This window comes from Charadrius vociferus, unplaced genomic scaffold, assembly GCF_000708025.1.
Source record: "Charadrius vociferus isolate BGI_N301 unplaced genomic scaffold, ASM70802v2 scaffold70, whole genome shotgun sequence".
NCBI classification, from domain to species: domain Eukaryota; kingdom Metazoa; phylum Chordata; class Aves; order Charadriiformes; family Charadriidae; genus Charadrius; species Charadrius vociferus.
The window spans coordinates 3233847-3248654 of record NW_009646851.1 but is presented as its reverse complement, the minus strand read 5'-3'; the positions used below and the strand labels follow the sequence as shown (position 1 = coordinate 3248654).

General features: G+C 38.1%; 1 protein-coding gene across 1 annotated transcript in view; it reads right to left on the bottom strand.

The window, feature by feature from the left end:
* Positions 1 to 14808, bottom strand: part of SKIV2L2 (superkiller viralicidic activity 2-like 2 (S. cerevisiae)) — a 51730-nt gene that overhangs the window by 35994 nt on the left and 928 nt on the right. Inside the window, exons 2-14 of the mRNA XM_009894226.1 lie at positions 14723 to 14796; positions 14184 to 14315; positions 12488 to 12554; positions 10263 to 10325; positions 9608 to 9720; positions 8602 to 8776; positions 7538 to 7628; positions 7051 to 7175; positions 4997 to 5095; positions 4117 to 4219; positions 3848 to 3979; positions 2579 to 2658; positions 1058 to 1168 (exon numbers count right to left, since the gene is read on the bottom strand). Of these exons, the coding sequence (XP_009892528.1) occupies positions 1058 to 1168; positions 2579 to 2658; positions 3848 to 3979; positions 4117 to 4219; positions 4997 to 5095; positions 7051 to 7175; positions 7538 to 7628; positions 8602 to 8776; positions 9608 to 9720; positions 10263 to 10325; positions 12488 to 12554; positions 14184 to 14315; positions 14723 to 14796 (1365 nt within the window). The remainder of the gene's footprint in view (positions 1 to 1057; positions 1169 to 2578; positions 2659 to 3847; positions 3980 to 4116; positions 4220 to 4996; positions 5096 to 7050; positions 7176 to 7537; positions 7629 to 8601; positions 8777 to 9607; positions 9721 to 10262; positions 10326 to 12487; positions 12555 to 14183; positions 14316 to 14722; positions 14797 to 14808) is intronic.

Sequence of the window (14808 nt, the reverse complement as noted above, 5' to 3'; positions counted from 1 at the left end):
TAAGCAAGCAAAACCAAAGGCTCTTAAGCAAACGTGCAAAGAGTTAGAGATTGCTACACAAAACCTCTCCAGATTTTACTACTTATGTACAGTCAACATAGGCACATTCAATATTTAAAAACTGGACCAAAAACATTCTTTCTCCCTTCCTTTATTTCCTCTGGGAAAACATGAAAACTAGTTAGATGGGACCATGTGAAAGACTCTAAAAGAAAACACAAGGGGGTGCAAATTATATTAATGAAAAAGAATAATTACCACATTCAAAGTCTGCAAGAAGAAAATAGCAGATAGCTACCCAAAAAACCTCTACAACTTTCATGTAAGGTTAGATTTTTCTGAGCTTATGTCCTTTACAGCAACCGACAAACAGCTTGGTAAATGTCTACAGTCATTTATGGAGCAAAATATATCATAAAACAGCTGAAGAAAATGTTTATGTTAGACACTCTAAGTTTAAATACTTTAGAATCAAATCTGGAACACTTAAAACTACAGCTGTAATTATGCACTAACATAAGACATCTAAGGCAAAGTATTAAAGACTACAAACTTTTCCTTATACAGAGGGAAAAAAAACCAACAAACCAGCTTCAAGATTTTTTTTTTTTTTTTTCAGATAAAGATGAAGGCATTTATGTAAATATTTGCATTTCTCAAGGAAAGGGAGCTGCATCAATTAACCTGTGCCACTGGAACAGCTACAGGCTTTCAGAGGTGCCATGTGCACTTGTAGAGCCCAGTATGTAGAGCCACAGAATGTGGTCTTTCCCTTCATATGTGTGTAGCTCTTCTTAAAATTGCCTACTTACCGGTCCACACAATATTCAAAGAAAGCTTCTGGTAAGCAGTAAGCCTTACGCTTAGAATCACTTTCAAAGCACAAAGCGTTTTTCAGTTTCAGTGCAATGGGTCTTTCACCTTTTTCAGTCAAGGAGCAGATCTCCACTTAACCCTAGTGCATATTCCCAGCAAAGATGTACTTCTCAGTTTTTGAGGATTACTGACTGTGTATTCACAACACAGAAAAACCTAATTATGGACATAAAATATATACCTTTATTAGGCCCTCAGAGAAAAGAATTTCTATGGTTTCTTTTAAGATAGGAAGCAGACCACCGTGATGGATACCAATTCCTCGCTTCAGAAGAGGAAGTACATGCTCAACCTGGGAAGAAACATATGAAGACCAGTAAACACATTTTACTATTCATTACTAAAACATAAAACCTATATGGAAAACCTCAACACTGCCCTTAGTGTCCATGTAGTTCACTATTTCCTGATTTTAAATACAATAAATACCCCTTCAACATTATTTTCAGTTAGAACTAGTAACGATACAAAGTGTAAAGCCAGAGGCCAGTCCTTTCAGTAAACTAGTCTTAAATTGGCTTACACCAACTGTGAGGCTACTCCCTAACTTACATATGCACTTAGTGTTTAAATTTGCTTCTATTAAAAAAAAAACAACACCAACCCGCCCCATTTAAAATATTTTTTGGGAACAGTGATCCTGAAGAATTTTGGAAATAGTGATCCATGAGATATTTTGTTTTAATTTTAGTTGCAGTGATTTCACTTATTGATATGTGCTGTAAAACAGTGAAGTCAGCACAGCTCCTATTAGAGCCATACAAGGAAATTCAGGCTGTAAGTAACTGAAGTAATGTCGTAATTTCTAAAAACATTGTACTTCTAACAAATATCTACATAAACTTAGCTTTGTCTCTGTTTTTTTCTTTGAAAACAAAGATTCTCATTAACAATCTATCAACACTTGGTTACCACCCCAAACCTAATTCTGAGAATACGCCTTTGAGATATCACTGCCTACAGAGACCAAAACAGATTACTTGGATATAATGACAGTTATAAGCTTACCAAAAAAACCCAGCACATAACACATCGTATATTGGATTCCTATTTTCCGTTTTTCTCAAGTTCACAAACAAAATAGGTATGTGGAATCGAAGCAAGTAGGCATGGCCAAAAATTACATGGTTGGTTTATTTCAAGGAGAAATTGCCATGCTCACAACAAAGATCATTACAGTAAGAAATGATGGACAAAAATAAATAAAGAAGCAGGATAGAAAAAAAATCTAGTGTTTGTTACAAAAGTAAGAAGCCTGTATTTTTCCACTGTAAAGACAGTCACAATGCTTCATCATTATACAAGAAATTAGAATGCAGATGCATCAATTCAACTTTTTGAAAGGCTCAGCAGTCAACACCTGATAAAATGCATACTGTACCCTCATTTGAACTACTTCCAGACAGTTTTAACCCTCTTTATAAGCCCTGTTTACTCAAAAACATAATTAGAAAAAAATAAAACACAGGGTAGGAACTCCATTGTTAATTCTGGCATATGTAATTTGTTGGAATCAGAACTGGAAGGAATCCTAATCAGAGTCCTATTTTCCAATGCCAAGAAGCAATGCAAGACATATTAAAACTTGGGGAGATTACGAATATCCATTGTACAAATTCTGTACCCACTATAAAAGACCCACAACCTCAAAAGCTGCAGAAAACAGGAGAGCAGCAGCTACCTCTATTCAGTCTCCACTTACCTGAGGAAGCTTTTTGTCTTCATCTGACAGACAATCAATTGCATTATTGAACACTTCTTCAACCATCTTTTTTTCTTCATCTAAGAAAGTGATTTGTAAGTTGTTACAAAATCTAGAAGGCTAATACCATACGTAAATAAAGCATTAGCAAATTCTAATATTTATAAAAGTTTACAATAAAAATAGTGTGGAAGACTGTGAAGTCTACACAAAACAACCCACATCAGGTCAGACAATCAAGACTTGAATGTGAGCCTGAAGGAGCCTAACAGTAATCAGGAGTAGATGTTCAGGGAAAAAGAAAACAGAACAAACCTGGCAGAATAATCCAAACTTCAGCTATTTCCGAGTTTGGGATTTCTCAGTTTTATGTACTTTCTGTCTATTTCATAAACCTCCCTCTGTTTCTCTTCTACCTACTAGACCCTGTCTGCATGGACACAGAGGCTCTTCTTCCTCTCCGTTCATTCTCAAAGTTTACACCCTTTCTACTTCAGTAGTACAAATATCAAGAATATATATTCAAAGATATGACTGAAGAAAACATATAAAAATGCTTCTCTACACTTGTGCACATCTTTACATTTTCTGACATAAACGACTGCATTGTTTTGCAACACTAAACTAGAACGAGCAAAGACTGGAGCACGCAAGCAAGCAAGAACCCTTAACAGTTCACAAACATGAAATGATACACTGATTTACAACACATTCCTTATTTTTGTTACAACTGTTAACATTTCCGAGAAGCGATGAACTTAAACTTATTTTCCAAGCTTGGTCTTAATCCAAAATGAAAAAACCTTCTTTGTTTACCTTCTGGGTTTTTACTTTGAGGAGAAGGGGGAGGAAGGAAAGAAACAAAACTGGATTGAATAGTTGAGAAAGAACAGTCTAGTGGTTTGTTATGCAGTTGTTTTGACTTTGAGAGAATACTCATTTTTCTAATGGACATAACATGCAAATTTTGGGAAATATATTTGTTACGATCAGTCTTCTCCCATTACAGATAGAATTTTCTAGGAACTCTTGTGCTATTATTACAGTGAGCAGGATTTTGGAGAAAGAAATAAAGTTTAAAATAGAGGAACAATTCAACGTTGTGATGAGCAAGTACTCTTTGTACACCAGAATAATAAAGGAAAAAGCAATACATGTTTGTCATTTGTTTTTACACAAAAAGTCCCAAAGGAAACAGAACTATCTAACCAGAGTAACATTTAACATCCAACTACATTGTGAATAACACTATATTTTATGTATCTGTACCTGTATTGAAATCTAACTTTGTCATCTGAAGTGCATAGGCTTCACAGTCTTTCTTACTGAAGCTGAAAATAATCACAGGTTGGAAATTCCTTTCCATGATCATCTTCACAATCTTAAAAACATTTGAAGGACCTGCAGAGAGATTACATTAATTTAAATACAATTTTAGCGAAAAAGGATCTTAAGGAATAATTGAGACACAAGCACAGCTCGCATACAACTTTGTTGTATTATACAGAAAGTTACTTTAGAATGGGATTCAAACTCACCTTTCGTTCCTCCTTTCCTGCCTTTCTGGTCCCCTTTTGCCAAGTCTCCTGCATCTCTAAGCACCTGCATTGCTGTATTAAAATTATCTTCTCTGAAATCTCCCTAGATATAAACACAACCTTTGTAAGCAATTACATACCCACTTAAAAATACTTAGTGCTTTGCATAGCCAGTACCATTACCCCATATTTAAAGGCAGAAGCAATAAACAATGCATAAGCCAGCAACTGAGTTTACTTGGTCGGTGGCACAGCTCAGAATTACATTGCTGTCTCCTAAGTTACTGCTCATTGTTCTATCCACCACACCATCAACCACGCTAGACCTGCTGAATGTCACAATACCAAAAGTGACTTTTAGGAATGTCTATATGAAACCACACTGCCCAATGAAGACCTAGCTTCAAGTGCAGTACTACTGTTTATGGTATTAGCTACTGCTGTGCGACCTGATGATGAATTTTAAACAAGTCATTGCTTCAAAATCACCTAAAGACACAAAAATATTTCATCCCCTCAACTGAAGTAAAGTTTAAATGCTGCTCCATTTTCTTTTGAGTGAGAAACAGTACAAGAAACATCAGCTACTTTGCTGATTTACAGAAAGCAACATGCACTTTAGAAAACAAAGCAAGGATGAGGGCATTTAAGACATTTCAGCAAAATATTACTCAGCTGAATACATGACATTAGATCATAAAAGCAATGTCTTCTATAAGACTCCAAAACTCTAGCAGCAATTCAGAGATCACTGTTACCCATTTGTACTTGTTTTTAACACAATCATCCTTTGTACAGCCAATCCAAATTTTGCAAGTAATCAAGCTTGTGAGCGATATGGAAGGAAAAAGATCTTTCAAACAAACTGAATATTCCTTACATTTTCATCAACAACCAAATGGAGTCCATCTCCTCCTGCTGGGAATATATAATGCTGCAGTGGAGTGGGTCGATAGTCTGTGTAAATCACATGGCAAGGCTATAAAGAACAAACAGCATACACATAAATATTTAATGTTTCTAATTGCATTGTAAAAACACTTGCTTGATGGAAAATTCAATATATCACTATTAAAATACATCTTTCTAAAAGCCAGGAAGTAAGACTTACAGAAACTAAGATAACAAATTCTCTTTCCTGAATATGGATTTCATACTAATGACATTGCTTAAGAAAACAACAGTTTGCAAATCCTTTAGAAGAACACAAGTTGGCTACAAAAATTCTTTCTCATGAAGTCAAAAAGTAATGACAGGAATTATTTCTTTCTGTATTATTACACAGATTTAAAATCATAACACTTTTAAAATCAAAGGAAAAACTGTTAATTTCCATTTTGTAAAAAAGTGTGCAGTATTTCTTACACCACCTAAAAAATGCACATGGTAGACTTTTAAAAACGTTTAGGGTTTTAATGCATGGAGAAAGCTTGTTAAGAAATAAAATAAACAAAATGCCTCCCTTAAAACATTAAATATTACATAAATCTGCTTTAAAAAAAATATCACAGCCTAGCATTCTGAAAAAAAAAGTCAAGGTTTCGTGCAAAATTTAACTAGACTTCTCTTATACTACACTCCTTTCATCACAAACAACATAAGAATCAATCTCAGGGGTATTTTTAAAATGGGACCCACCTTTTGTGGGTATTGACGTCCCTAATTCTAATTACCTTATCTTTGCTGCAGAAGCATCTCTTAAACAGAATAACCCTAATGGTTATGGGATAGACTTTCATAGAATGAATCATAGAATGGTTTAGGTTAGAAAGAACCTTGAAGATCTTCGAGTTCCAACCCCCCTGCCATAGACAGGGACACCTCCCACTAGAGCAGGTTGCCCAAGGCCACGTCCAGCCTGGCCTTGAACACCTCCAGGGATGGGGCTTCAACAACCTCTCTGGGCAACCTGTTCCAGTGCCTTACAACCCCCAAAGTGAAAAATTTCTTCCTAATGTTTAATCTAAACCTGCCCTCTTCCAGTTTAAAGCCATTCCCCCTCGTCCTATCACTACATGCTCTAGTAAAAAGTCCCTCCCCAGCTCTCCTGTAGGCCCCTTTAGGTACTGGAAGGCCGCAATAAGATCTCCCCAGAGCCTTCTCTTCTCCAGGCTGAACAGCCCCAACTCTCCCATCCTCTCCTCATAGGAGAGGCGCTCCAGCCCTCAGATCATCCTCGTGGCTCTTCTCTGGACACGCTCCAGCAGGTCCATGTCTTTCTTACGTTGAGGACTCCAGAGCTGGATGCAGCACTCCAGGTGGGGTCTCACCAGACTGGAGTAGAGGGGCAGAATCACCTCCCTTGACCTGCTGGCCACACTTCTTTTGATGCAGCCCAGGCTACAGTTGGCTTTCTGGGCTGCGACTGCACATTGCTGGGTCATGCTGAGCTTCTGGTCAATCAGCACGCCCAGGTCCTTCTCCTCAGGGCTGCTCTCCAGCCATACCCCACCGAGCCTGTATTTGTGCTTGGACTTGTATTTGACTTTTGACATTCCTCTTTTCTCACTTTGTTTGCAGGCATATATAGTATTTCCTATGGATTTACAATTTACTTTTGATTTCCGCATGGCCTTTTACAGAGCTCTTAAAAAAATTCTCCAAATAACCTCTTGTCTATCAGCCCTCTGAAAATCATAGTATGTTCATCATGTTTCATAATTCAGAATGTTTGTCGAAATCAAGCTGGTGTCTAAATAAGAGTGGAAAATACACTTTAAAAAAACAGCTTTAACATTGCTACGTAGAACAAACAGCCAGTATAACTGCAAAAGCTATGAGTACAACCAGAGAAGCCAGGAGTGATCTATACCATCATTTATAAGCAATGAGAAGGTGACTAAAAAGACACTCAGAAGTTCAGTTCTCATTCACCAAAGAGACAGTATTATGGCACAAGACAAGGATGGAGGTATAGCACATCAGAAACGTTACCTGTTTGTGAAGATGGCAGATCCATTCAGCAAACTGACGGGCATTTGGAATAGTTGCAGAAAGGAACACATAATGAACATTGTCAGGGAGCAAAATAATTGTCTCTTCCCAAACCACACCACGTTCTGAAAACGGAAAAGTCACATGGGAAATTTATGTGATTAAAGCCTATTTTTCAGCTCTGAAGCCAAAGAACAGCATGCTTAAAGACAAAATATAATAAAAACTTAAAAAAAAAAGCCTCCTCTATACAAATGAGCTATATAAAATGCCCTCAAAGCAGCTTTTGCTTTGGCAAAGCAAATGCAGACTGCGACACACAATAACTTCCTTATATACATTCAGCAGAAAACAAATTCTAAATGATTTATGCACAAAGATGACTGATTTTAAGAGAGAGAATAAAGATTTAATTCTTCAAAAGAAAAAAAAAAATTCTTGGGAAAAAAAAGATTTCTAGAAAAGAAAAATTGTAGTTATAGTATACCTGAATCTCTCATATAGTGGATTTCATCAAAAATAACCCACGCAACTTCTCGCATGACCTCAGAACCTCTGTAGAGCATACTTCTCAAAATCTAGACAAGGAAAAAAAAATTGAGATCCATCACATGAAATAACAGTCACATGTACAAACACATCAGTAAGAAAATGCCAGAATTTTTGGTTCACATTTACATGGCAATATGAAAACTTATTTTGCACAAAACTTAAAAAGCATTTAAAGACTGACTATGAGATGCTTTCCAAGTTGATTCCAATCTAAAAAATCTCATTATATGATATGAACTGATTTCCATGCAAGAACAGTGGAGGAACATAAAAGAAAAAAACATTATTTTTCTCACAGCCTCTAAGTAGGAACATATTTGATTTACTTCTGCCAAGCCACCTTCTTCCATCATATTAACAGATAATCTCCCTGTGATTAAGACGAAATCTTTTGTCAGAAATCAAGTAATCCTGTCTCTCCATCCCAATCTTTCCCTACCGCAATTTTCTCCATAGGACTCTTTATTCCTTTGAGGTAAAGACAGAAAGAGGAAAATTCCAACTCATGACTGGACAGATCACTACAACAGAAATATGACAAAACTGCACCAAAGGTGTAAAGATGCATATTCCTGGAGTACTAGCATCTAGCATGAACCACTCAACTATCACTCAGTGATTCTCCTCTCCCTGTTTTGTCTTCCTAGAACAAAATACTGACCCTACAGGTTTCAGTAAATCTGAGTGACGTTCAGTATTTCACATCTATCCAAAGAAAACTCAGTGTCTTGAGCATTCAGGAAATTAAGTTCTGCCTTCCTCCATGTAAGAATGAAAGCTCCTGACTGATAGTCCAAAAGCATAAATTTACAGAGATTTATCTAACTTTTTCGAATAACAAGAAGTTAAAACATTAAAGGGAGGCATAATGAATTTTATAACATTTTCTACCCTAATTGGGCTTATCATGATAACTTCAATCTTTTAATATCAGAGCTTCTCAGTCAAAAAAGGGTGAAATAAAACACAGAAAGATCAATAATTAATGTCTGATCTTACCTCAGTTGTCATTACCAGACAAGAAGCTGTAGGATTAATGGTGACATCCCCAGTCATCAAACCAACATCCTGAAATTCTTCATACATCTCACGGTACTTCTGATTACTCAAAGCTTTAATTGGACTCGTAAATATCACACGCTGTTTCTCCCTCAAAGCCAGAGCGATTGCATACCTGTATTCAAACATTGTATGTATTAAAGTTGTCAGGAAGACATTCACAGCATATTACTTTCCTCTAATCTCTGCTTAAAAAATAAAATATATGACTCAGAACACCAGTACAATGATATGAAGCATTTCATATCTAGATTATTAAGTTCAGTACAATCTTAACTATGCACGCCACTTTGGAGAGCAACAAATCACTGGCAACAAGTTAACTGATTTTTATGAACATCAGAGCACATCTAGTTTAATCTAAAAATCTAATTGTCACTGTCTCATGACAACCTATTATTATTTGAACCCATCCTCTAATACATTTACATGTACGTGCCACCTCTCACCTCAGGTTACCAAAGCCCCTCCATTGTCAGACCAAACACTGACAAAAAATGCACACTATCTTTTAAACATTTCTTGTCCGATAAACACCAAATTGGAAATTAAATCGAACCAGTGCTTCTGACAAAGCAAAGAAAACACACACTGAAATCCTTAGTAGTCATAACCAGGGGCTAGAAAACAAACGGGTTTTTTTCCTAAGTTCATGCAAATCTGTATTGCAGAAACTTTCTTTCAATCTATACGATAACATCTTAACAAAACCAGAAAAATAAAAAGGTAAAAAATAAAAGGTAAACTTAAACAGAAATTAAGCCTTTTACTACCCACTAAACAAGATGAAAGAAGTAGTTTTTATATTCAAGAATAGTCAATTCAATTCTAACACTGATGGTCCAAACTTTGTATCAAAAGCCTGAGACACAACAGCTACTGATGGTTCAACGAAATGACAGGACAAACACACCATTCTCTTAGAGCCTGTCAGAAAATTACTTACTCTGCACAAACAGTTTTACCAGCTGATGTATGAGCTGACACTAACACAGACTGGTTATTGTCTACACAAAGAATAGCTTCCCTCTGAAAGGCATCAAGAATAAATGGATATTCCTAAAAAGAAAGAAAGCAAAAACATTACATATTTTTAACACAGACTGTTACTTACATCTAATTAACTTTGTGACTGATCTAGTGTGCAAATTACAAGCAGAAATGAAATCTTGTAGATATTCATATCTTCAGATCAGCTGATCTTAATCCAGTATCCTGCAATGACTTTGTATTTAAGTAATTTTATCTAATACCACACTTAATATCTTTGCTTATGTTTTGTTGTCATGTCAAATCAAAATCTTGCCCCAATGACTGAATTTTCTCTGATTTACTAATTTAGGAAGAGAAACTAGAGTGTACAACTGAAGCCACCACATGATGTTGTAGAATAGAATTGAAACCGCAAGTCTATCCATTCCGTTCAACCACACCATTTTACTGAACCAAATTTAAAATCTACAAACACCAATCATAATAGGCCGTCTTTTCAAGCCACTGTTTTCCAAGCCTTACTGACAAAGTACATAACTTTTCCCTCTACGTTGATCTACTGCCTAAAGTACACGCAAAACGAAAAATAAACACAATCTATCACATACTTTTGCAGCTTTTCCAGTTCTTGGCTTCAGGCCTGTGAAGTCTTCATCTGCTGGAAGTGCAACCTATAAAATACATTTTAAATAAAAACAGTTGCAGAATTCTTGGTGTCCACTTCAGTGACATGGCAAGCTATGAACAGCTGGGGCAGGAGATGGAAAGTGCATGAAAACTAATTTGAATTTCTACCCTGTTTCTATGAGCTCATGTCTTGAGGCTTCCTTCCTTCCTTCCTTCCTCTCAGACTTTTTCAACCAGTATCTCTACCGTCCTGCCCCAACAAGGCTCCTTCTTTCACTTCTCTGACACTCTCTACTGTCTTGCGTGAAATATTTCTGCTTCACCTACTTTGTAATGGCTTCTGGCCAATGGACGTTAGAAGCAATTACTCAGCTCACATTGCTAACACTCTCTTTCCAAGGATAATATTAATACAGGTAAAGTTCCTGTTCCTGGGCAACATTTAACATTCTTTTATACTAAATATTTCAGCTCTCTCCAGTTACTAAGTGATGGCAAACCCCTACCAGACATCTCATGATAACAAAGATTGTACAGATGCATGGGCTTTAAAACCTGCACCATCAATAGTATAAACTGTTCCTTCATTACAAAGGTCTGATCATACAGGGTCCATGAATGTGACCCTAATTAACTTGAGCTAGTTCTGGACAACAGCACAGAAACAAAAATGAGCACAAAAGTACAAGGAAGTTAAAATTTATGTATTTAATTATCACAGAAATTCTTTCTGACATCTTTGGATGAAGGGCGATTTAAAAAAAAATAATCAGCATTAATACTTCTTATTTTTCATATTTTAAATTGTATTATGTCTAACACAATTTGAAAATGGATAGTTTTCATTATTTTGCTTTTACATACATTTTTTTTCCCTTTTTACCAAAATGTAATTTTCAACAGTAATCAGCCTTGCAAGAAAGCCTTTCATTTTTCAACCAGAATAGCAAACTACTTCAATGTGTGACTTAAGTCACACTATGAACACAGACCTATTTTAACCACCGCTGAGTTTTCCTCCTCAACAACAGTACTCAGAATGTGCTTGGTACCTTTCAGATATGGAAACCTATCAACTTTATCATCAAGTCTTTCACAGTCACTCATTTTATTGCAAGTATCATTCAAACGGCTTCGAATAAGACATCCTAATGATTTTTCAAGTGCATTTTGTGCATGCTCAATGCCAGATACAGATCTCATCTCTTTACAAGCCTGTTCTACTGTAAATATAATACGGAATGATATATCTGCTTGAGGGTAGGAAGACTCTAAAGATGAATCTGGACAGGCTGGATTGATGGGCCAAGGCCAGTTGTATTGGGTTGAACAAGGCCAAGTGCCGGGTCCTGCGCTTGGCTCACAACAACCCCATGCAACACCACAGGCTTGGTGAGGAAGGGCTGGGAAGCTGCCCGGCAGAAAAGGACCTGGGAGTATTGGTCGACAGCCAGCTGAACATGAGCCAGCAGTGTGCCCAGGGGGCCAGGAAGGCCAATGGCATCTTGGCTTCTATCAGAAATAGTGTGGTGAGCAGAACTAGGGAAGTGATCACTCCCCTGCATTCAGCCCCGGTGAGGCCACAGCTCGAGTACTGTGTCCAGTTTTGGGGCACCTCACTACAAGAAAGTCACTGAGGTGCTGGAGCATGTCCAGAGAAGGGCAGTGAGGCTGGTGAAGGGTCCGGAGCACAGGTCTTATGAGGAAGGGCTGAGGGAACTGGGCTTGTTTAGCCTGGAGAAAAGAAGGCTCAAGGGAGATGTTACTGTTCTCCACAACTACCTGAAAGGAGGCTGTAGTGTGCTGGGGGTTGGTCTCTTCACCCAAACAACAAGTGACAGGACAAGAGGAAATGGCCTCAAGTTGCAGCAGGGGAGGTTTAGATTGGATATTAGGAGAAATTTCTTCATTGAAAGGGTTATCAAATATTGGAACAGGCTGCCCAGTGAAGTGGTTGAGTCACCATCTTTGGAGGTATTTGAAACACATGTAGATGTGGCACTCAGGGACACGGTTTAGTGGGACGGGGTAGTGCTATGTTAACAGCTGAGCTCAGTGATCTTAAAGGACTCTTCCAGTCTAAATGACTCTATGATTCTATATTAATAAGTGCAAGTACAATGAACAATATTATTATACTGGCAGTAATACATATAATTCCATGAAACAAGCCTGTACTTTTCATTTGCATTTTCACTGCACTTACCTCATGTGTACAACCTTCAACAGTCTCCACAGCTTGCACCTTTACTTGAGGCATCAGTTCTGCCAGACTAAAAACATACGAGTTAGGATGGCCAAAAAGGTATTTAAAAATCCTGTTTTCTTTATAAATGCAAAAATGTTGAACTGCACCTCTACATTAACTACAACATTACGAAAAGGATGCACAAACTTGAAACGGGTAGTTGGCAGAGACTACTACAAAGACTAAGAATACCTCTCTGTTAAAATTTTGCTACTATAATAAACCTAGCCACTGCTTTGGGATTTGTAACACCTTAAAAACTTGCACCACAAAACAGCACTTGGATCACATTTGTTCACGTGAAGTTTTCTGACTAAATGGGGATTTTTTTTCAATATACAACAAAGCAAAATTCAAGACCTGTACTTCTGCTACTCATCATGACACTGAATTAACAGTAGACTGAAGCATCCCAACCAGCTGCCTGAAGATGAGACCCCTCTTTTCTTTACCAGTCCCTTCTCTCATTGTCACAAGAATGGGCTAGTGTCTCACTGCATAAAACAGTGGGCTTTTTCTTACAGTTTTAACATACTAAGCTACTGTGGGCAAGTACACATTCTAGTGAGACCACTAAAACAGAAACTGACTGAAAATGTTGACCCTGGTTCTGGTTTGCTTCTTTACAGGTACGCTTTGTTTACAGTTTTCTAAGAAGTCTTTTCATGACTTTCTCACAGAAAATCTCACCTTGAACTTAAAAATTACCATCTAAGACCAAATGACAGTCCAGATGAGAATTATGTCTAACAGAAGTCAGCAACACATCATTCAGAGAAAAGTATAAGAATGCAGCAAGCACACAACTGCATACCTGTACTTAAGATTTCAAGTATTTGCTGCAGTTATAATCTTACATGACTCATGTCCTGGTCTGAGAGCCAACTTTCTGTTCCGTAATCTTACTTTTCAGTTAGGTCTCTTCTTACTAACCACGCTCTCTGAAATTAACAGCATATTTTTCAGGCAATATCCACTTCTAGCAGAGATAAGGCCTGATAATAGCAAGGATTGGTATGCAGATGCACTCCTGCTTCTACTTCTTGCTATAACAATCAAGGTCAGCTAACTTTGTTATATGTCCTGTTGGAAGGTCGGAAGTGGAAAAGCGTAAATGGGTCCCACCTGCAGAGAGGAGCAGACAAGACAATGACCCAAAACAACAAAGGTATTCCATCCCATCTGTATCATGCTCAGTATAAAAGCTGAATCCCTCAGCCTTGTTTGTCTCCTTGGTCAAATACTTCTTCCTCTACCCCAAGCCAATTATGTCTTTCAGTGGCATGGTACACATCAAGCCTGCCTCCTCCCATGTGCCTCACTGTTGATCTCTTTCTACATGCCTGAAATCAACACAAGGGCTTTGACCAAGAACCACTGATCCACACGCAGTAACCACAAATACATGAACATTACATGCTGCAGTTGCCTGTCTGTCTGCAGTATTATTTCAGCATATTCAACGCTCATCACTGCTGAAGTTGTACTACCAGCATACCCTCACTTACCTATATAATGGAAAATGAACTCCATATACAAATTCATCTTTATATGAAAACACTGCAAAGCTACTGATATTGACTATTCATAAATGGCATATAGCTAAACAGTACGTCTTGCTATGATTTCCTTACACATTAAGGTAGGCACTTACTTAGCATCTTCTGATACAACATCTTCCAATTTCGGCTTCTTTCCCAAAACCGCATCTTTGGTACTATCAACCTCAGCTTCCCTTTTGGTCTTCCCGGCTGCAGCTACTGAAGATTTTTCCTCTGATCGTTTTCTGCAACATAAATAAACAAAAAAAAAATTAAAGTTTACCTCTTTCATGTACGTATTTCCAGAACAGAAATCTGGTATTCTATGGGAAACAGTGATCACATTGCATTTAGGGCACAACCCTGGGAAGCCCACATGTGAAAACCACTGTGGGTTTTCAAACCACTTCGCGGATAAGCTTCCTCCCCCAGGTCCCCGTGCTCCCCAGCTGCCCACCACGCCAAGGCTGGCTACAGCTTTCAGGCCAGGGATCCCAGGAAAGCACGTCCCGTTAGGCTGCACCGACTCCCCGGTCCCGAGGGGGTTCAATAGCTCAAACAAGCTGGCAGAAGGCAGGCCCAACAGTGCGGCCCAAGCCTCGGCCGCCAGAGCACGCCCCGCACTGCTCCCCTGGCCCCACCGCACTCTCACCCTGGTCTCCTGGCGCCTTCGGTGCTGCCTGCTTTGCTCTTCTTAGCGCCGGAGGCAGCGGCAGGCGAGGCCTCCTCCAACACGCC